Raw genomic sequence first — 21,458 nt, 5'->3', positions numbered from 1 at the left:
ATGGCCTGAAGCAAGCTCCCAGAGCTTGGTACTCTAGGATTATTTGCAGGGGATGGGTTTCACAAAGAGTGAGGCAGATCCGAACCTTTACTTTATTGTGATTGGTGAGGAGCCTCTCATTCTGGTGCTGTATGTGGATGACTTGGTCATTACAGGTGTAAAGAGACTCATAGAGCACTGCAAGAGAGATCTTGCGACGGAGTTTGAGATGAAGGACATCGGCTTGATGCATTACTTTTTGGACTTGGAGGTGTGGCAGGAGGAGGGGCATTTCTTCTTGGGGCAGGGGAAGTATATTGTGGACATCCTTAGCAGATTCCACATGGAGGATTGTAGACCCATGTCGACACCGATGATCACCAACTGGAAGAAGCTTCATGCTTCGGATTCCGAGTTGGTGGATCCCACATTGTACAGGCAGCTGATTGGTTCCTTTATGTATTTGGTCAACACTAGACCAGATATCTGTTTTGCACTCAACACGATGAGTCAGTTTATGTGTGAGCCTAGGAAGGTGCACTGGGTGGCTGCAAAACACATTTTGCGGTACTTGCAGGGGACAGTGGATTATGGTCTGGACTACAGGCAGGGAGATGGAGTGAGATTGGCAGGATACACTGATTCTGATTGGCCAGGTTGTGCTTCTGATAGGAAGAGCACTTCAGGGTGCTGTTTTGGGTTGGGTTCAGCAGTAGTGTCATGGTTCAGCTGGAAGCAGCAGTCAGTAGCACTGAGTTCAGCGGAAGCAGAGTATATGACTGCCAGTCTAGCTAGTTGTGAGGCTATCAGGCTTCGCAAGATGTTGTTTGGCTTATTTGGTCAGCCGTTGAGACCTTCAGTGATTTACTGTGATAATCAGAGTTACATTAAACTCACGAAGAATCCAGTATTTCATGACAAGTCAAAGCATATCGGGATCAGATATCATTTCATCAGAGACTATGTTCAGAAGGGAGTTGTGAAGCTTGAGTATATTTCCACTGATGAGCAGGTTGCAGATATTCTTACCAAGGCCTTACCACGGGGCAAACATGTCTACTTCAGAGACAAGATGGGTGTGGTGAGGAACACCTTCCTCGGTAAGAGGGAGTGTTGAAATTTGGTACTGGAGGACAGGTGGTTCCCTTAGGCTTTGATCTTTGGCCTAGGGAAAAGTGTCCAAAAGAATTTAATTTTTCTCCTAAAGAGACTTTATAATTTTATAAAGTTAAATCTAATTTAAAGGTGACTTTAAGTGATAAAGTTACTAAGTCTAATTTTAAAGTGACTTTTATAAAGTCAATGAAAAATTAAAAAGGAAAAGTGACTTTGGAAAAAATGACTAAGTGGGTCTTTATTAAAAGTGGGGTGAATTAAAAAATAAAAAGTGAGATTTAAATGAGCATTTAATCTCAGCCTTAGATCTCAATCTATTTCAGCCATTGGATTTAGGGATCACCCAAAAGTCACTTGGGGTTAGATTAAAGGAGGAAAAGGAAGAAAATGTCATTAATTCTTTCATGAGCAGATTGAGAGAAGGAGAGCAAGAGAGCAAGGGAGATTTCTGGACAGTGAGCTGCGGAGTTTCAGCAGCGGAGTTTCAGCAAAGTGGAGTTTCAGCAGAGCGGAGTTTTAACAGTGGAGTTTCAGCAGCGGAGTTTCAACAAGTCTGTACAGCGGAGTTTCAGCAGCGGAGTTTCAGCAGCGGAGTTTCAGCAGGGCGGAGTTTTAGCAAGGCTGAGTTCAACAAGTCTGTACAGTGGAGTTTCATAGGGCGGAGTTTCAGCAAGGCTGAGATAAGTTGTAAAAGTTTGCTTGCTGATTTTTGCTGAATATTTCTCTTACTGTAAAAAGGCATTTTCCAGAAATAAAGAAGAGCTCTCAAACTGGTTTTCCCCAAGAGTTGTAGGGGGTTTTTCCAGGGTCACATTGACCACAAATCTCAGTGTTTAAATGTGTTTTAATGGCTGTTTATTACTGCTGATTTTTATTTCTGCAATTCCCAGCATTCTGTAAAATTTCCAGAATTTGTGTTTTCAGCAAATTTATTTTTTCCAGCTTGTTAAATGTATGGTTATGGGAAAGGGCATTTAACTATATGGGAGAAATAAGGAGAAACTGAAAACCGGGGTGGGAAATGAGAAATTTCTACAAACCAAATTCTGTGAAACTTTAGACATGATCTAATATGGCATTTTACATCGACTCTATACACTAGGACTCACCTAAGACTTTACCATCAAGCCTCACTCTAGCTTTGGGGTATAAGTGGGAGAAAAGCTTAACCAATTATTTCAATTTTTTAGTGTTGATAAACATAAATAATTAGCTAAGGAAAAAAACTCCCTAGAGTGAAAAATCTCTAGCAAAAATTTTAAGCTACCTAGGTGTGTTACATGTCTTTATATTCATCATACTAGAATCATTTTTACATAGTGACCCGGAAGGGCTGCAGAATTTGGATTACAACATGATGACCAAAAGCTGCATGATGATGATGAAGTATGAAAATTCTGGCTTTCTGACCATGATGGAATGCTCAAAAATATACTCTGCTCATGGGGTAGTTGACACTTGAGTGGTGAACAAGTCTATTCTTTATACTGACTTTCCAACGTTACATATTTTGGAAGAAGTTTAGAAAGATCGACAAAGACACAAATCTGAGCATATGAGGTGCATTTTTTTCGTAAGTTGTCTTTTCAGAATATTTAAGAAATATCCCTAGCTTGTTACTGTTATTTTCAAGGATCTTTTCGTTCTAGAATTCCAATGGCAGTAAGTATAGCAGCATCCACACTGGAGCCTTCAAAAGGTCCTTCTTGGTAGGGTCCAATCTCTTCGACTAGGACCATGGAGGCTTGGTGAATTGAGGAAATATGGCCCCGCCCCCCCTCCCATGATCCTGTCACAATCCTTTGTATGTGCAAAGGTCACTATAAATTTTTTTTGGTGTAGATGGAGCTTTAAGTTGCCATTCATAAGATCTGCAACAATATAATGTCTTCTTTCAGGGAAATCATCAAAACATCACAAAATCATAGCGTTGTCCTTCGTTTAATAAATATGGCTTCCTACCTGCAATGAGGTGATTTCTAGCTGTGTGTTTTCCTTGTTTTCAGCACTTCCTTTAGGGAGCCTACTTTTGAACTTTTTCTCTGGTTTAGATTGTTCCACAACCACTGAATATGTGTGGTTGGGCTTGCTACTGCATCTTTTGTATGAACATTGAGTAGGGGTCCGTCTCCTCCAAAATGAGACATTGTTGATGCCTTGTCCCTGTAACATCCTGAAAATGATTTGTACTGTAAAATACCCTATCTCTTACTATCCATGTAGATAAGCATTTTCTTCCTTCCCCAAATTATGAACAAGAAAAATATCACCTTCATTAAACTCCAAATGAAGTTAAAATTATATTTTAGGTGGGTCTACTTGTTATAAATGTAGGCCTTCCTCATATCATATTAGTGCTAGCCTCACCAAAAGGGCTTTTGGAGTAGTAGCATACAAAGATTAAACCCATGCATGTCTATTCTGAGAAAGATTCAGTTGAGATTAATGTTCAAGGACAATGTACTATCAGTTGCATGTGTTTTCTCATGGAGAAAATTCATGCATGCAGTCAAGGATTTAATCCTTGAGGATTGTGCAGTTTTGAAGGAGGTGTTCCACTTGGTAACAAGAAAATCATCCACAAGGAACATCGCAAGGAAATAGGAGCTTGGAGGACAGAGAAGAAGGTTGGAGAAAAGCCAAGATTGCTTGTGAGCATCTGTGAGGATTGTACTAAGAGCTGGCTAGCTGTGAGAACTAAGGCTTTGTATAATTCCTATGTATTTCCACCATTTATGATAATACAATAATGTGGGGTTTTTAGCTGATGCTTTCCCCAAAGTATTTTCATGTGTATTGTGCCATTGATTCTTCTTCTTCTGGTTATAATGTTCAGCTCAATCTTTAAGCTTCCGCAAATTGTAGTAGAAGTAGGTTATAGTATTCTGCTTTGATTTATATTGCATTATCGGGTTAACCTACCATCATATTTTCTACAGATATGTGGCATACTTGGTTAGAGGCTAAAACCAACTATGATATACTGGGTAAATTTTGTTATTGAGTAGCAAACTGCAGGTTGAAATTTGCTCTTTCAAGGTAGCTACACTCCTTATTTAGTATAATGACTTTATTTAGATAATGTCGTCACTGCATCAATGATATCATTTAATGCTATTTATGGTGAATTCACATATGCATATGTGATTTTAGTGGAACTTCATGCAGAAGCGTTACTGTTGGCCTTAGAACTAATGAGGTGATTAATAGTTCGGAAATGCTTCCAGATCTCCTATTGGATGGAGGTGAATAAGGCCTATAGAGAGATTATCCCATCACAAGTCATGTTTAATTATTTTCGTTACTTTTTCTATATGTTTTGCACCTTTGATTGGTAATGCAACTTTTTGTCTTTGTGCTAGGGTTCATCAGCTAGCTCAGAAGTAAGTTGTCATTTGCGAGCCTATTTCTATTACTGAAGCTAATGTATTTTCCTTGTATTTTTTGTAGGTTTTTATATATTTGCAATCCCTTGATGTTGAAGATTTCAAGGATGTGAAGTCTGGGTACCGCATTACTTTTGTGAGTGGTGATATCTTCCTTTGAGTGAATGTTGCAAAATTTTAAAACTATATGATGTATGTTGTGAATAATGTGTTTTTTGAGAGTTGAAAAAAGTCTGTTGCTTAGATTATGACTGAATGTTGAATGAATGCTTGTTTCAAACTTTGGATTTCTGACACACTAAAGTATTGATGTCAATTACACTGCATAATGCTTTTTCAGACATTTCGTCCTAATCCTTATTTTGAGGATACAAAATTGGTGAAAGTATTCCGTTTTTCTGATGAGGGTACCACATCGATATCAGGCTACACTATAAAATGGAAAGATGGCATGGTATTTTAAAATTTATAGTTTTTGGGTTACTTTCCACCAGTTCCACCAGTTAGTTGCAAATTTGGAGCTTTTGTTATTGGTTTTATGTATTACAATGGCATTTAGAAATTTTTCTTCGCTAAAGTCAATAACCTTTACTTCTATGTATTATGACTGATGAAACATCTCTATATTACTGTGTAGTGCAGGACTTCACAAATGGGGTTGGCCCAGACAAAGAGGGGAGGAAGCGGCCACTTCAGGAAGAAAGGTGTCCTGAGTCTTTGACTGTTTAATTGTAAAATCAAGTATTTCAAGGCAGATAATTCTATTTAATTTTTGTTTCTCTTCAGCCCTATAATGGTATTTATCCATCATTGTATCATCAAAATTGGATACTTTTTAAAAGATTTTTTTATGTCTCTCCATATGTGACATCTATACTATCAATGCTGCAGTTTTTTCAGTTGGTTTAGTGCGACCCAGCCGAAAGATGCTTCTGGTGGAATACATGATGAGGTACTTTATTACTTGTATTATGCGATGTTGTTTGACTCAATTTAAAACAGTAGACCTCTCAACCATTTTTTGCTTGTGCGAGTGCCTTATTTGAACCTTAAAGTGCCTTTTCATAACTCCAAAGTGTTTAGGATGCCACCCCAATTTTTTCTTTTCTGCAGTATGATATTTAATGCATAATATTTTTGACTTTTGATTGGTGCTGCTGGAAAATCCACACAGATAAGATTACATACTTGGTTACCTGATGCAACAGAGGGCATTAAGGACTTAGAATTATCCATGTTTCCCCATCTTGATGACATTCTTTATCTTTTGACAGCATTTGATTTTCTGTGGTGGCTCAATAGATGCTTTGGATATTCAGTTTTAGTGGTCATGGCTCGAAGGCTATTGCTTACTGTTTTCAAGTTTGCAAAATTACTGCCAAAGTAGTTCAGCAGTCTTAGATTAGTCCATTGAATTAATGGGATACAGTTTATTGAAGCAAAGTTGGGAGTGAATTCAACAGAAACTATTTCTAGGGTCATATAATGAAAATAATATTTTATTGCCAAAATTTGTAATGTAATAAAGCCTCTTTCAGAATTTAGATTGCGCAATGAGAACCTTTAGGAGACATCTCAGGAGGAAAAGAAGTTATCATTGGATGGAGAACATTGAGTAGTGCAGAAGTGTTAGATTTGATGCAAAAATAATGGAGGGAAGAGATAAGACAGGTTATAAAACCCGTTCCATGTAACCCTTAACTCCTTTCACAATATGATGCATTTTGGTCGTACTTTTTCTCTGTTGTTTTTCTAGTATACAATTCCCTTTGTCCTTTGTATTTTGGGAGATGGACATTCATTTACTAGAGTATTTAGTAATGGTGGACTATTTTCTTATTCTTGCTTGGATATTTTAACAAATTCCTTGTAGATAGATCTATAAGGAAAGTTTTGTACGTGGATGCTTGGTGTCAATTTAGAAGGATTCTTATGGCTAACATATTGGATTTTGGGTGAAGATTATGTGGAATATTGCAGACATTTACCCTTTTTTCGGTTAAGGATTAATATTGTGTGCAAGGTCTTTTAATGGAAAATTCAAATGACATTTATCTTCTTTGGTCAGGGTTAATATTCTTTGCAAGATGTTTTAGTGATTTGTAGGGCATTCCCTTTTTACTGGTTGGTTTTAACATTCAAGATAGGACATGATAGCAAAATGATGAAGAAATACATATTTGTGGGTTTGACCAAGTCGGCCCTAAGGTCGTCAAGTTGGCCCCACCAGTGGAAAAGCCACCTCCTAAATATCATATAAATAGACGTTCGTTGGACCTCATTTGGACATCCATTATCACATCAATTCGGTTTGAAATTACGAGAGATCTCTCACACATGTGGAGTCAGAGGGCATCTTTTCTCTGCATTGACCAACATTTTTCTTGTTGGAATTTTTAAGTTTAACCAGTTAGAAATTTTTCCTGTACTATCTGATTTATTTCTTCCTACTTGTTCAATTACTTAACAAGTTATTTACCATGTAAATACTGAAAATAAATACAAGTACAATATCAACACATACAGATCATCAACTGAAAGTAAATAAGCACACAAGCGACACCGTTGTTTTTGGACTATTGTCCCCGGAAAAATCCAATGCGGGAAAACCGGTGTAGCCATTTAGAGCGTTTTATTATTATGCAGTTTCAGAATACATCCTGGGTGCTAGAAATGGCTCAGCCAACAGAGAATGCCCTCGGCAGTAGTACCTCTCTGTTGGAATTTCTCAGTCTATCTTTAGAAATCCTTCCTGTACTTTCTGATTTACTTCTTCCTACTTGTTCTGTTAATTAACAAGTTATTTACCATGTAAATACTAAAAATAAATACAAGTACAGTCTTGACACATACAGATCATCAACTGAAGGAAAAACAAGCACACAAGTGACACCGTTATTTTTGGACTAATGTACCTGGAAAAACCCAATGCGGGAAAACAGATGCAACTATCTGAGGGTTTTATTATTAAGTAGTTTCAGAATACAATCTGGGTGCCAAAAATGGCTCACCCAACAGAGAATGCCCTCGGTAGTAGTACCTGTTAGTTGGAGACAGATATTCTAGCTAAATCACTAGTTGAACGATCCCACTGCAACACTTCTGCTGCTCTCTGTCACCCTGATAGGGACTGTGTCACCCTGGCCAGCTCTTAGCTCCAATTTGCCCCACGAAATATCCCAGCATCATCCTCTAGGGTCTGCGTCAGCTTCTCTGGCCCAGCGTCAGCCTATCTGGCCCTGCGTCAGCTTCTTTGGCCCAGCGTCAGCCTCTGGAGGCTCTGCGTCAGCCTCTGGAGCCTCTGCCTCTTTCGCGCTGGCCCTCCTAAGGCTCTGTGTGGCCTCTGGCTGTCTCTGCGTGGCCTCTGGCTACTTTTGCGTCAACCCTATCCTGACTTCTACGCTGATGCTCTCAGTACTCTCTCTGCCTCTCTGCTTCTCTATTCACTGCCTCTCAGTTGCAACTCTGATCACTCCTTCGATTTCCTTAGAAAGCCCTGCCCCTGAAAATTGATTTCTTGATCAACTCGGCGTGTTCTCCAAGTGACCCTCAAGCCTCCTTTTATACTTTTCTCGTTGACAATTCAATGACCGAGATTAAGTCCTTAATCAACAACTAAGATTAGATTTGGCTTGATCCATGACTTTTGGACCAATCTAACTCAGTTTTATATTAATTCACATTAATATTTTATTTTCCCTAAGTTTAGACTTAGGGACTCCATTAAAAATATTAATTATATTAATATCTCCCAAACTGGTTAGATTCTGCCAAAAACCCTTTCTGGGTCTTGGAGATCTCATGTGCTTTAGCCTCTCCACCAATTTTCGTGGCTAGAGCACATCCGATGCTACCCCAAATCAACACTCTCAGTCAGAGACAAATATTCTGGCTAAAACACAAGATGAACAATCCCACAACAACAATGCAGCTTCTGCTGCTCGCGTCACTCTAATAGGGACTGCGTCACCCTATCCGGCTCTCCAGCTCTCAGTCTGTCCCACGAAATTCTCCCAATGTTGCCTCTAGGCACTGCATCAGCCTCTCTGGCCCAGCGTCAGCCTCTTTGGGCTCTGTGTCGGCTTCTGGAGCCTCTGCGTCAGCCCCTGGACCCTCTACGTCTCACACGCTGGTCCTCTTTGGCTCTGCGCAACTCCTGACTGCCTCTGTGTGGCCTCTAGTCAGCTCTGCGTCCCTCTCTCGGCTCTGCGCTGATCCTCCTGGTACTAACTCTGCCTCTCTGCTATGTATTCACTGCCCATCCGCTGCAACTCTAATCACTCACTCAATTTCCTCAACAAACCATGCCCCAGAAAATCGAGTTCTTGATCTCTCATGGTGTGTTCTCCAACTGACCCTCAAGCCTCCTATTATACTTTTCTCATTGGTCCATCAACGACTGGGATTAAATCTCTAATTAACGACTAAGATTAGATTTGGCTTGATCCATGACTTTTGGACCATTCTAACCAAGTTTTATATTAATACCCATTAATATTTTATTTTTCCCAAGTTTAGACTTAGGAACTCCATTAAAAATATTAATTATTTTAATATCTCCCAAACCAGTTAGATTCTGCCCAAACCATTTCTAGGTCTTGGAGATCTCATGTGCTTTAGCCTCTCCACCAATTTTTGTCGCTAGAGCACATCCAATGCTACCCCAAATCAACACTCCCTCTTAACGAGGACTGTGCTCTAGTAATACTCCTCACTGAGTATCAACCTGATCATCCAACATCGGTCCTTGCGCTAATGCTAGGCCTCCCCCCCAACATCCTCTTCATTGCTGCATCCTGTATTGCTGCCCATGGTCCTTCCACTGCCACTGCTGTGTCTGTACGGAAACTCCCTCTGCATCCGTGCTATTGCCCATGGCCCTGCCACTACCATTGCCACTGCTGCATCTGCACTGCATCCCCTCTCATCATGCTGCATTGTGTTGCCCATAGCATTGCCACTGCTAATCGCTGCACTGCAACTTAGTTATTGTGAAGTAAGTAACTTATCCTCCCAACTCTGACATCTCTGTCAGGCTAGAAACACTCCCGATGCTGAAGCTCCCTCTATCGCTGACAAGTGTTCCCTTTATTGACCTCTGCTCTGTTGCAACAACTCCATGCATCTCGCACTGTTACCTCACGCTGTCCCGGGATTCTTGCACTGTAGCACCCTCTGTCACTCCATCCGCATCCGTCTCTATCGACATCTGCCAGTCCTGCTACTTCTCTTCAGTGCTCCCATAACAATGTATAATCCAAGAGGTTGGGTACCTCAAGGATCTTGCCCCTCATCGTCTGTAGTCCATCTGACTACAACTCGATGTCTCCCCACTTCCTCTCAAGTGGCGCATGAGCACTCATGGCACAGTCATCATTTGTCTCCACTTCTTTCTCCACCCTTGCTGGCACTGCCTTGGTCTCAGAAGCCTCTCCCTTACTCTTTTTCCTCGGACACTCGTTCAAGTAGTGACCCAGTTCCCCACAATGGAAGCATTTGACCTTGGAGAGGTCCTTCTTTCTCTTCTCCTGCTTTCCCGCAGATGCGAGAGCCGCATCTTCTTCTTCCTCCTCCTTGATTCTGACCCCTTTTTCGCTACTCCCTGCCTTGGTCACTCGTTTGATCTCTTCTTGATGAAGAGCCGCCCACAGTTCCTCTCAATTTGGAAGGCTCATTCTGCCCAGTATGCTTTGGACAAATACCTCCCAATCCTCTGAGACTGCGTTCAATGCGGTCCTCACCATCAGTTCTTGATTCGGCATGGCCCTTATGGAAGTTAGTTGATCACGGATCTCCTTCAATCCACCGAGGAAGACATCTATATGCTCTCCCTTCTGCATCTGGTATGACCACAACTGATTTTCAAGTAACATCTTCCTTTGCACGAAAGCATGCTAGTACAATTTCTTCAGGGCCTCCCACATCTCATTTGCCGTGTCCTTCTCGGCAATATGTGACACCACATGATCCTTGACCCCATCAAGGATGATGCACTTTTCCCTGGCCACTGCCTCCTCGTACTTCTCATTTTCAGCTCGGTCAACTGGGAACGCTATTGTTTGCAAGGCGAAGTGCTTGATGCGATACTTGTCTAGAATGGACAAGATCCTGGCTTTCTTGACTACAAAGTTGGAAGCTTCGTCTAGTCTATCCTAATCTCTCAGCCCATTCATTGCCATCTACTCTTCTTCCGACTCCTTTGAGTCTCTTTACTTCCCTCCTGGAAGTCCTCGGTTCGACTCCCTCTGAGTCTCGATTTCCTTTTTGGAAATCCCTCCTCCTTGGTCTTCCCCTGTTAGGTACTGTTCTAACCTCAATACCCCACCAGCTTCGCTCTGCAAATTATCCGCAGCCCCCTATACCTCAGCAATTTGAAGAACTGAGCCTCTAGGCTTTGCGCAATTCTGGCACCAGCAAAATTTGCACCTCCTGGCCACAATGTCAATCCTTCTTGGCTGAGAAAGATGACCGGGCATTGCGTAGGTCAGGTCTGCTCCTCTCTACCACTGCGTTGATCCTCCTCTTGGCTCGAACTATTGACACAGGCACTTTGTGTCACCCCTTCCTTGCTGCTTTCTCCTAGGAACAACTTCTATCACTTGGGACAACTATTTCTGCTGCTACTGCTCTGCTCGGCTGATGCATTCAGTTATCATGTGATCTGCAACCATGCTTTGATACCATGTTGGAATTTCTAAGTTTAACCCGTTAGAAATTCTTCATGTACTATTTGATTTATTTCTTCCTACTTGTTCAATTACTTAACAAGTTATTCACCATGTAAATACTGAAAATAAATACAAGTACAGTATCAACACATACAAATCATCAATTGAAAGTAAACAAGCACACAAGTGACACCGTTGTTTTTGGACTAATGTCCCCGGAAAAACCCAATGCGGGAAAACCGGTGCAACTATTCAGAGGGTTTTATTATTATGCAGTTTAAGAATACGACCTAGGTGCCATAATGGCTCACTTAACAGAGAATGCCCTCAGCAGTAGTACCTCTCAGTTGGAAACAGATATGTTGACTAAAACACCGGATGAACGATCCCACAGCAACAGTGCAGCTTCTGCTTCTCCGCATCACTCTGATAGGAACTGCGTCACGTTATCAGGCTTTCCAGCTCTCATTTTGTCCAATGAAAAGCTCCGAGCGCTGCCTCTAGGCGCTGCGTCAGCGTCTCTGGGCTCTACATCAGCTTCTGGAGCCTCTGCGTCAGCCCCTGGACCCTTAGCGTCTCACACGCTGACCCTCTCTGTCTTTGCGCAGCTCCTGGTTGCCTCTACGTGGCCTCTAGCTGGCTCTGCGTCCCTTTCCTAACTCTATGCTAATCCTCCTGGTACTAACTCTACCTCTCTGCTATTTTTTCGCTGTTCCTCAACTGCAACTCTGATCACTCACTCAATTTCCTTAACAAACCCTGCTCCAGAAAATCGAGTTCTCGATCTCTCTCGGTGTGTTGTCCAACTGTCCTTCAAGCCTCCTCTTATACTTTTCTCGTTGGTCCATCAACGAACGAGATTAAATCTCTAATCAACGGCTAAGATGAGTTTTGGCTTGATCCATGACTTTTGGACCATTTTAACCCAGTTTTATATTAATACCTATTAATATTTTATTTTTCCTAAGTTTAGACTTAGGAACTCCATTAAAAATATTAATTATTTTAATATCTCCCAAACCGGTTAGATTTTGCCCAAACCATTTCTGGGTCTTGGAGATCACATGTGCTTTAGCCTCTCCACCAATTTTCGTGGTTAGAGCACATCCGATACAACCCCAAATCAACATTTCTCTCTGTTTTGAACTGCGTTGACTTGGGTTGATTAAATCTATTTTGACCGAGTTCTTGGGTTGTTTTGGGAGGCTGAATATTCGAGGAATCTTTGACTCTGTTTGACCATTATTCTGGGCACATTGACTGGGGTTGAACACAAGCTTTGACTAGATTTTGGTTCCAGATTTGAATGAGGCAGTTGACCAAAAATTGCAGGCCTTTGTGTCTGTTTGACCAAATCTTTGACTAAGGAAGAAGGCTGAATCTTTGACTTTGAGTTGACTGAATTTCAGACTGTTCTACTAAGCATTGACTGCAGGGTTGACTATTGACTTTGACCGAATTTGACTATGGAAGCTACAGGCTGAAATTCAGTGCTTTGACCAGACTGTTGACTAGTAATAAATTGTTGATTTTTGACTGGTCACATCTCAATTGCCTTTTCCTTAGGTATATGTGGTACCACATGATCCTTGACCCCGTCAAGGATAATGCACTTGGCCCTCGCCATCGCCTCTTCGTACTTGTCGTTATCATTGGGGTCTACTGGGATAGCTATAACCTTCAAGGCGAAGTTCTTGACACGATTCTTGTCAAGCACTGATAAGATTCTGGCCTTCCAGACTGCGAAGTTTGATGCTCCATCCATTCTATCCTGGTCTCTTACCCCGTTTAGTGCCATGACACTTCTCTACTTCCCTCCTGGAAGTTCTCTGTTCGACTCCTTTGAGTCTCTACTTCCCGTTTGGAAGTTCTCTTCTGGACTCCCTCTGAGACCTGATTCCCCTCCTGGAAATCCTTCTGCCGCTTGTCAAGAGGCCCCCTACTCTGATCGTCTTGTGCAACTGCATTGCTGATCTAGGTTGCTTGGCTAGAAACCCTCGGTAACAACTCCTCTGGCCTTTCTCTGTCAGGTACTGTTTTGACTACAGTGCCTCACCAGCTCCACTCTACAATATTTCTGCAGCCTTCTAGACTCCAGCAACTGCCTCTCTATGAACTGCGTCAGCCCCTCTCTACCTCAGACTAGCTCTGCATCACTCCATATGGGTTTGTGTCAGCCCTCGGATGCCCTGCGTCAGCCCTCTGGCCCTTTGCATCAGCAACACTGGCCTCTCTGAGGCTCTCCATAGCTCCCGACTTCTTCTGTGTGGCTCTGGCTGGCTCTGCGTCACACTTCTTGGCTTCTGCGCTGCTAGAAACAACTTCTGTCACCTTGGGACAACTGTTTTCTGCTGCTATTGCTCCGCTCGGCTGATGTCTTTTAGTCCTCCCGTGATCTGCAATCACGCTCTGATACCATGTTGAAGTTTCTAAGTTTACTTGGTTTAGAAATCCTTCATGCACTTTTTCTGATTTATTCCTACCTACTTGTTATTTTTCTTCAACAAGTTATTTACAAAGTAAATACTGAAAATAAACACTAGTGCATGCTCAACATATTATAGATCAACAACTAAAAGAAACAAGAACAAACACACCACATGACACCATTATTTTTGGACCAATGTCCCCGGAAAAACCCAATGCGGGAAAACCGCTGCAACTATCTAAGGGTTTTCTTATTAAGCAATATCATAGTATAATCTAGGTGCCGAAACTGGCCTACCCAACAAAGAATTTCCTTAGCAGCTATACCTCATAGTTTGAGAGAAATCTCCTAGCTGAAACCTCGGAAAATCCTTCCAGCAGCTCCTCAGCACAAAACTGCTCTGCAACCCCAGTGTCTGCCCAATCTGGATTGCGTCAGCCCCTCTCTTTCCCCAGCAGGCGCTGCGTTAGCTTTTCTTGGCTTGCATCAGCAACACCAGGAGGCCCTGCGTCAGTTTTCTGGGCCTCTGCGTCAAACACGTTGGCCTCTTTGGTGCTCTGTGCAGCGCTTGGCTGCCTTTGCGTGGCCTTGCGTGAGCCCTTGCTGGCTTTGCGTCGCTCTCCTTGGCTGCTGTGCTGCTCTCTCGATCATTGATTCTATCTCTCTTAGCAAAACTCGCTCTAGGGAATAGAATGACTGATCACTCTGGTGTACTTTCCAAGTGACCCTGAAGCCTCCTCTTATACTTTTCCTGTTGACATATCAACGGTCGAGATTATGTCCCTAATCAATAGCTAAGATTAGATCTGGCTTGATCCATGTTTTTTGGACCACTCTAACACAGATTCATATTAATACACATTAATATTTTATTTTCCCTAAGTTTAGACTTAGGGACTCCATTAAAAATATTAATTATTTTAATATCTCCTGATCTGTTTAGAATCTGCCCAAACCCTTTCCGGGCATTGGAAATCTCATGTGCCCCAGCCTCTCCACCAAATTTCGTGGCTAGAGCACATCCGATGCTACCCCAAATCAACACCTGAGATTGTCCTGATAGAAGAAATACTAAAGGCCCAACAACAACAACAATGGCAACAAGAACAAACTCAATAAAAGGAGAGGAAGAGGTCCTGCTGCCCATGCAAGTTTTGAAGAGACTCAACGCCCTCAAAAGAGGTCATAGAATAAAAGGTGTGTTGATAATGTTGCTAATATTCAATCTAAATACTATCTTGTTGCTGCTCTTTCTAGCTTATCTTCAAATAACATTGATACCTTGCTGGTGGATGTTAAGTTATGGTATGTTCTATGCTTATAACAATTTACTTCTCTTTCTTATTATGTTCCATAGATTAGCAATCAAATGTACATAAAGTAAAGTGCAGATAGAACATTAAATGATCTACAGAAAACAAGCCAATACAAGAGACACAAGATGTGGCGGCTAGCTAGGGACAAACCCCACAATGTGTGGGGAAACCCTTTGATCAAATCTTATTTTATCTTCAATAATTCAGTAGAGAGAAATAGTACAATAAATCTGATTTATATCAGCAGTAGCAAACCCTAGATCAGCAACATCAACATTAGCGGCTTCATCATCAAACTAGGGCAGGCGATATCTCACAAACCGACCGTCGGATCGGCTTGATTCCACCACCAAAAGTTGCGGCTTCCAGAGGAGGTTCAGATGAACCTACAACACAATTTAGATGAGGAGATCTTCTAGTCCACGCAGGTCAAACTTTACTTCTGCAGTTGCAGTTTCAGTTTCGGCAGCCTCTGGCTTCAAACTAGGGCAAGTCGATATCTTGCAAATCGTCCGTCGGATTGACTTGATTCCACCACCAAAAGTTGTGGCTTTCAGAGGAGGTTCAGATGAACCTACAACGCAGTTCAAATGAGGAGATCTTCTAGTCCACGTAGGTCAATTTTTACTTCTGCGGTTGCAACTTCAGTTTCAGCAACTTCCGGCTTCAAACTAGGGCACTCGATATCTTGCAAACTGTCCATCGGATTGACTTGATTCCACCACCAAAAGTTGCGGCTTTCAGAGAAGGTTCAGATGAACCTACAACGCAGTTCAAATGAGGAGATCTTCTAGTCCACGCAGGTCAATCTTTACTTCTGCAGTTGCAAGTTCAGTTTCAGTAGTGTCCGGCTTCAAATGTGTGAGGGAGAGACCCTTTTCTGCGCAGTAGAGAAGAGACTCTTTTCTGTGCAGTAGAGAAGAGACTCTTTTCTGCGCAGTAGAGAGAGAGAGATGTGATGAGATGAGTGAGTGCAAATGAGGAAAAGTCCTCCTGTATTTATACGCAACGTTGGTGTTTGAATAGATGTGACTGTTGGGCTTCTGAGCCTACATGAGTTGTAGGTCGGCTTGATAATAATTCCATAATCAAAATAAATTCATATCTCCATGAATACTGATCGGAATCGGATAATCTTTATATCAATCCTACACCTCTCGACGAGAGGAATCTAATAAAAATATTATCAGCCATGAATAGGATGACCCACATGAAGTTTTTCCCTAGTTGCCAATTTTAACAGTGGATAGTGGGGCATCTAGACACTTTATTGGGTATTGTGAAATCCTCTCAAATTTGGTTGAGATGGAGTCTAATTTGAAAATTATACTTGGGGATAATTCTGCTCATCCTGTCAAAGGGTTTGGCTTTGTTTCTTTTCATTTAGATTCTGGTCAAACCATTCATCTACAAGATGTGCTATATGTGCCGAGCTTGAAGAAGAATCTTGTCTCCATTTCTGCCATGGAAGACAAAGGGTTTAGAGTTGCATTCATTAATGGAAAAGTCCTTGCTTGGCCAAGGAATTCTAGCTTAAGGGCAACCTTCACACTTGGTGTCAGAAATGAAGGCCTATACAGAATGTGTGGTCGACCAATTCAAGCATTGGTCCATGATACCACTAATCAGTGTGAGCTTTGGCACCAGAGATTTGCTCACCTTCATTACAAGGCTTTGCTTGACTTGAGCAGGATGGTTTCAAGGATTCCCAAGATTCAGGTGGATCATGAAGGTGTATGTCAGGGATGTGCTAGTGGAAAGAATGTCAAGGGACCATTCCCTTCTAGTAGTAGTAGATCTAAAGAGATTCTTCAACTCATTCATTCTAACCTTTGTGGGCCCATGCCGGTGACATCTCTTGGAGGATATCTATAGTATGTGATCTTTGTTGATGACTTCTCACGTAAGACTAGCATCTTCTCCTTGAAGACCAAGGATTAGGTTTTCCGTGTGTTTAGGGATTTCAAAACTCTTGTGGAAAATCAAATTGGAGAGAAGATCAAGACCCTGGGGACAAATAATGGAGGCGAATACACCTCAAATGATTTCAAAGACTTATGCAGAGATGCTAGGATTAAGAGGGAGCTGACTATTCCATACAACCCTCAACCACATGTAGTTGCTGAGAGGAAGGAACGAGACCATCTTGGAAGCAACCAAAGCCATGATTCATGATAAAAAACTTCCTATGTTTCCATGGGGAGAAGCAACAAATACCGCAATATATGTCCAAAATAGGAGTCCTCATCAAGCCTTGGGAGACAAGACTCCTGAAGAAGTATTTATAGGTGTGAAACCGAAAGTTGGACATTTGAGAATATTTGGCTGCCCTATCTACTTTCATGTATCGAAGTAGAAAAGGTCAAAGCTAGAGGCTTTAGGAAAGAAAGGTACGTTTGTTGGCTATTGTGAAAATTTTAAAGCTTACAAAATATATGTCCCAGGGCAGAGGAACATTGAGTTCAACTGGGATTTGACCTTTGATGAAGATGCTGCCCTTGGAAAAACAAGGGACTCTCCTATCCCTGCCAACACTGATAGAAGAGATGATACTATTGATGTAGTTGCATAACCATCCATCCCTGAGCCTGACCTTCTATATGAGCCTATGGCAACTTTGGATCCTCCTACTTCTGATCCTCCTTCTAGGAAGAAACCTTTGTGGCTTCGTGATACATTATAGGATGCAGAAAGACACTTAGCCCCTAGATGCACCTTCAGAGAGAGCAAGCAACCTCACAAATACCAGGGATATGCTGCATTGATGAGCGACATCATAGAATCTAAACCTTGTAGCTATGAAGAAGCCGTGGAGGAGGAAGTTTGGAGAGATGCCATGACAAAGGAATATCAGTCCATCATGAAAAATGATGTAAAGGAGGTTGTTTCGAGACCTGAGGGGAAGTTTGTTGTGACTTCCAAGTGGATATACAAAATCAAACATGCAACTGATGGTAGCATTGAAAAGTTTAAAGTGAGGTTCATGGCTAGAGGATTATCCCTGAAAGAGGGAGTAGATTATGATGAGATATTTGCTCATGTTGCCATACATACCACCATCTAGTCCATTATTGCTTTAGCTGTTAATCAGGGTTGGATTCTTGATCAAATGGATGTGAAGACAACCTTTCTTCATGGCATACTCAAGGAAGAAGTGTACTTGGAGCAACCGCAGGGCTTTGAGTAACATGACAGGGAAACCCATGTTTGTGTATTGAAGAAAACCCTTTATGGATTGAAGCAAGCCCCTAGGGCTTGGTATGCTGGAATTGGTGGATACCTGATGAAGCTAGGATTCACTAGAAGTAATGCTGACTTGAACCTTTACTTCAGGGTTGTCTAAGGCATGCCTTTGATTTTGGTTTTATATGTTAATGACTTATTCTTGACAGGAGCAGAGCCTCTGATTATCTGGTGTAAGAGGGAGGTTGCCTTTGAATGTTTAGATAAAACTAAAAGGTCTTGGGTTGATGTACTATTTCTTGGGCTTTTAGAGGTCTTGTAGAAACTTGTAGAAATTTTCCTCAACCAAGGAAATATGTTATCAAGCTCTTGCAGAGATTTGGGATGGTAGATTGCAAATCCATGGCCACACTGATGGAGGAAAGGTTTAAAGAAGTTATGTGGTGATGCTGCGGTACCAGATCTAGCGAATCCTTCTATGTACCAACAATTGATTGGGGCTTTTATGTTTCTCATCAACACCATTTTAGATATATGTTTTGCTATTAACACCTTGAGCTAGTTCATGGTGGAACCTTTGCATGGTCACTGGATGGCTGCAAAACATGTGTTGAGATATCTACATGGGATGATTAATTATGGATTGAGATCTGCCTCTGTAAATGATTTGAGATTGCATGGATATATAGATGCGGATTGGGCTGGGAGTGTTACTGACAGGAAGAGCACACCAGGGTTCTGATTTAGGTTGTGATTTGCTTTGATTTCCCGGATGAATAGGACGCATAATTTTGTCACTCTCAGTACAACCGAGGCAGAGTATATTGTAGCTAGTATGGTTAGCTGTGAGGCTGTGTGGTTGCGGAAGCTCTTTGTAGAGCTGTTTGATCATGTGCCAGATACGATTGTGATATATTGTGACAATTAAAGCGGGATCAAACTTTCAAAGAATCTAGTATTCCATGATAGGTTGAAGCACATCGAGATTAAGTACCGCTACATTAGAGGTTTGGTATAGAGAGGAGTAGTGAGGCTCTAACACATGTCGATTGAGGATTAGGTTGCAGACATTCTCACCAAGCCCTTGCCGAAATCAAAGTTCATATTCTTCAAAGAACAACTTGGAGTGCATGAGAATGTAGCCCCCCTCGAGAGGGAACATTGAGCATATGCTCTTCCCGCAGTCTTTTGACTAGCCATGGACTTGGTGGGGGAGGGATGAGCAGTGAGGCTCTTTGGTGTGAGGGGACTTCTTGAAGCCATGGAGTGGCTGAGTACATACCCCAATCTGCATCCTACCTGCAAGTCACCTTTGTGTAATTATTGACCAAGGGCCATATAGAGATGGTTAAGCTTGCCGGGATTGCCACCCATTTGTCTAGTGGTTGAGGAGACTTAGGTGTGTGTGATCTTTAACAAGGTTGAACGCTGTTGCCATGGACTTGGTTGTGGTAAATTGATATCTCCTAAGTGTTGGATGTAGGTGTTCTACCACTTGATCACTTAGGATCAAGTTGGGTGAGGATCAATCAATGGACATAGGGTGTGTGATCTTTACCGAGGTCATTTATCACTACAATGGACTTGGTTGTGGTAAATTGATCTCCCTTATTGTTAGTGTGGATCGTTCTTCTTCTTCTATTTATCGAGCCATCATTGTTACGCTGAGATGAGATGAAATGAGCTTCTCTTATGTTGAGACATGTACATTCCAGATGAGTCTTATGATGTGGCTGAAAATCCTTCCCGCACTGAGAGGGAGTGTTGAAAATGGTAGCTTCAGAATTTCATCATCAAAATGATGAAGAAAATACATATTTGTGGATTTGATTAGGTCGGCCCAAAGATCATCAAGTTGGCCCCACAAGAGGAAAAGCCACCTCCGAACTCTCATATAAATAGATCTTTGTTGGACCTCATTTGGACATCCATGATCACATTAATTTGGTTTGAAATTGTGGATCTCTCACATGTGCGAAGGAATCAAAGGGCATTTTTTTTCTGCATTGACTATCATCTTTCTCTCTCTTTTGATCTGTGTTGACTTGGGCTGATTGGATCTGTTTTGATTGAGTTTTTGGACTGTTTTGGGTGGCCGAATATTCCAAGAATCTTTGACTCTGTTTGACTGTTGTTCTAGGCATGTTGATTGAGGTTGACCACAGGCTTTGATTGGACTTTGACTGCAGATGTGACTTGAGGCATTTGATCGAAAATTGCAGGAGGAATTTGTCTATTTGTCCAAATCTTTGACTGAGGAAGAAGGTTGAATCTTTGACTCTGAGTTGACCAAATTTCAGACTGTTCTACTGAGCATTGATTGCAGGGTTGACTGTTGACTTTGACTAAGTTTTACTATGGAAACTACAAGATGAAATTTGGTCCTTTGACTAGATTATTGACTGGTAACAAGTTGTTGATTTTTTAATGGCGTTGACTTGGTTTGACTCTCTTGGTAGTCAAAGGATTGACTTTGACTGGTTATTGATGTACAAATTGGACTATGCTGAACATTGATTGACTAAGAAGAACTGATTCTTGGTTTTCCCCTTATTGGGGTTTTGTGTTAAAATTTCGGCGCTACGAAATTATTCTACAACTCAGAAAATTTCGCTATGAAATTTTATTGCAGCGACTGGAAATTATTTTTGTTGTTGGCAATATGGTCATTGATGGCAATGAAGCAGCACAAGAACAACAAGCAAAGGAGCAGCAGAGTAAGGGACAATGGAGCAACAAATACCTTGATGGCATGTTGATGGCTTGATGCTTGGATAATGTTGCAGGGATTGTTTAATGAAGAATTTGTGATGTGAAATTATTGATTAAACTTAATTTTTGTGATGCAAAGGCAAGAGTCCAAGGCAAAGGCAAATTTGTTGCAAAGATTGTTGTGATGCATTAATGATAAATATTGTTATTTGTTGTTGATCTTAGGTTGATGCATATCATTACATATGGCTGCAATTAATATTGGATGGATTATTTATTTTGTGTTCCAATATTCAAGATCTGAAGAGTTTGGAAATGAATGAGTGGAAGGCGAAGAGTCAAGCCTATTCACTTTATATTCCCATGTGGGATGCAAACAACCAGAAAACTATTTTTATAAAAGATGTGATTTTGGAAGGGATATAAAGGTTAGAGTATGGGAGAATGTGAGGGAGTTGATTGAGCAATTATGCATTAGTTACTTGGCACTTGTGAAGCTGATGTGAAGCAGATTTGAAGGGAAGAAGATGCAGAAATGAAGATGGAGATATGCAAAATTTATGAGCAGGTAAACCAGCACATAAGTATCATTCTTGTCTTGTATGTAGGCACTGTTAGATGTGATGCTCCAGGACATATTCAAAGGGAGTAACGCAGGCATAGGATATAG

The 21,458-nt window shown here is 41.4% G+C and overlaps 1 protein-coding gene across 1 annotated transcript in view; it reads left to right on the top strand.

Annotated features, from left to right (window-relative positions):
* LOC149204310 (NAP1-related protein 2-like) overlaps positions 1–21,458 on the top strand; it is a 165,837-nt gene that overhangs the window by 92,975 nt on the left and 51,404 nt on the right. Inside the window, exons 4-7 of the mRNA XM_089394688.1 lie at positions 4,546–4,617; positions 4,822–4,935; positions 5,124–5,185; positions 5,373–5,433. Coding sequence (XP_089250814.1) covers positions 4,546–4,617; positions 4,822–4,935; positions 5,124–5,185; positions 5,373–5,433 — 309 coding nt within the window. The remainder of the gene's footprint in view (positions 1–4,545; positions 4,618–4,821; positions 4,936–5,123; positions 5,186–5,372; positions 5,434–21,458) is intronic.

The sequence above is a fragment of the Pinus tabuliformis genome, chromosome 1_2, assembly GCF_031772625.1.
Source record: "Pinus tabuliformis cultivar Carrire ecotype Pingquan chromosome 1_2, CPIR1, whole genome shotgun sequence".
NCBI classification, from domain to species: Eukaryota; Viridiplantae; Streptophyta; class Pinopsida; order Pinales; family Pinaceae; genus Pinus; species Pinus tabuliformis.
Note: the sequence above shows the minus strand (reverse complement) of the source record. Positions and strands in the feature narration are given on the sequence as shown.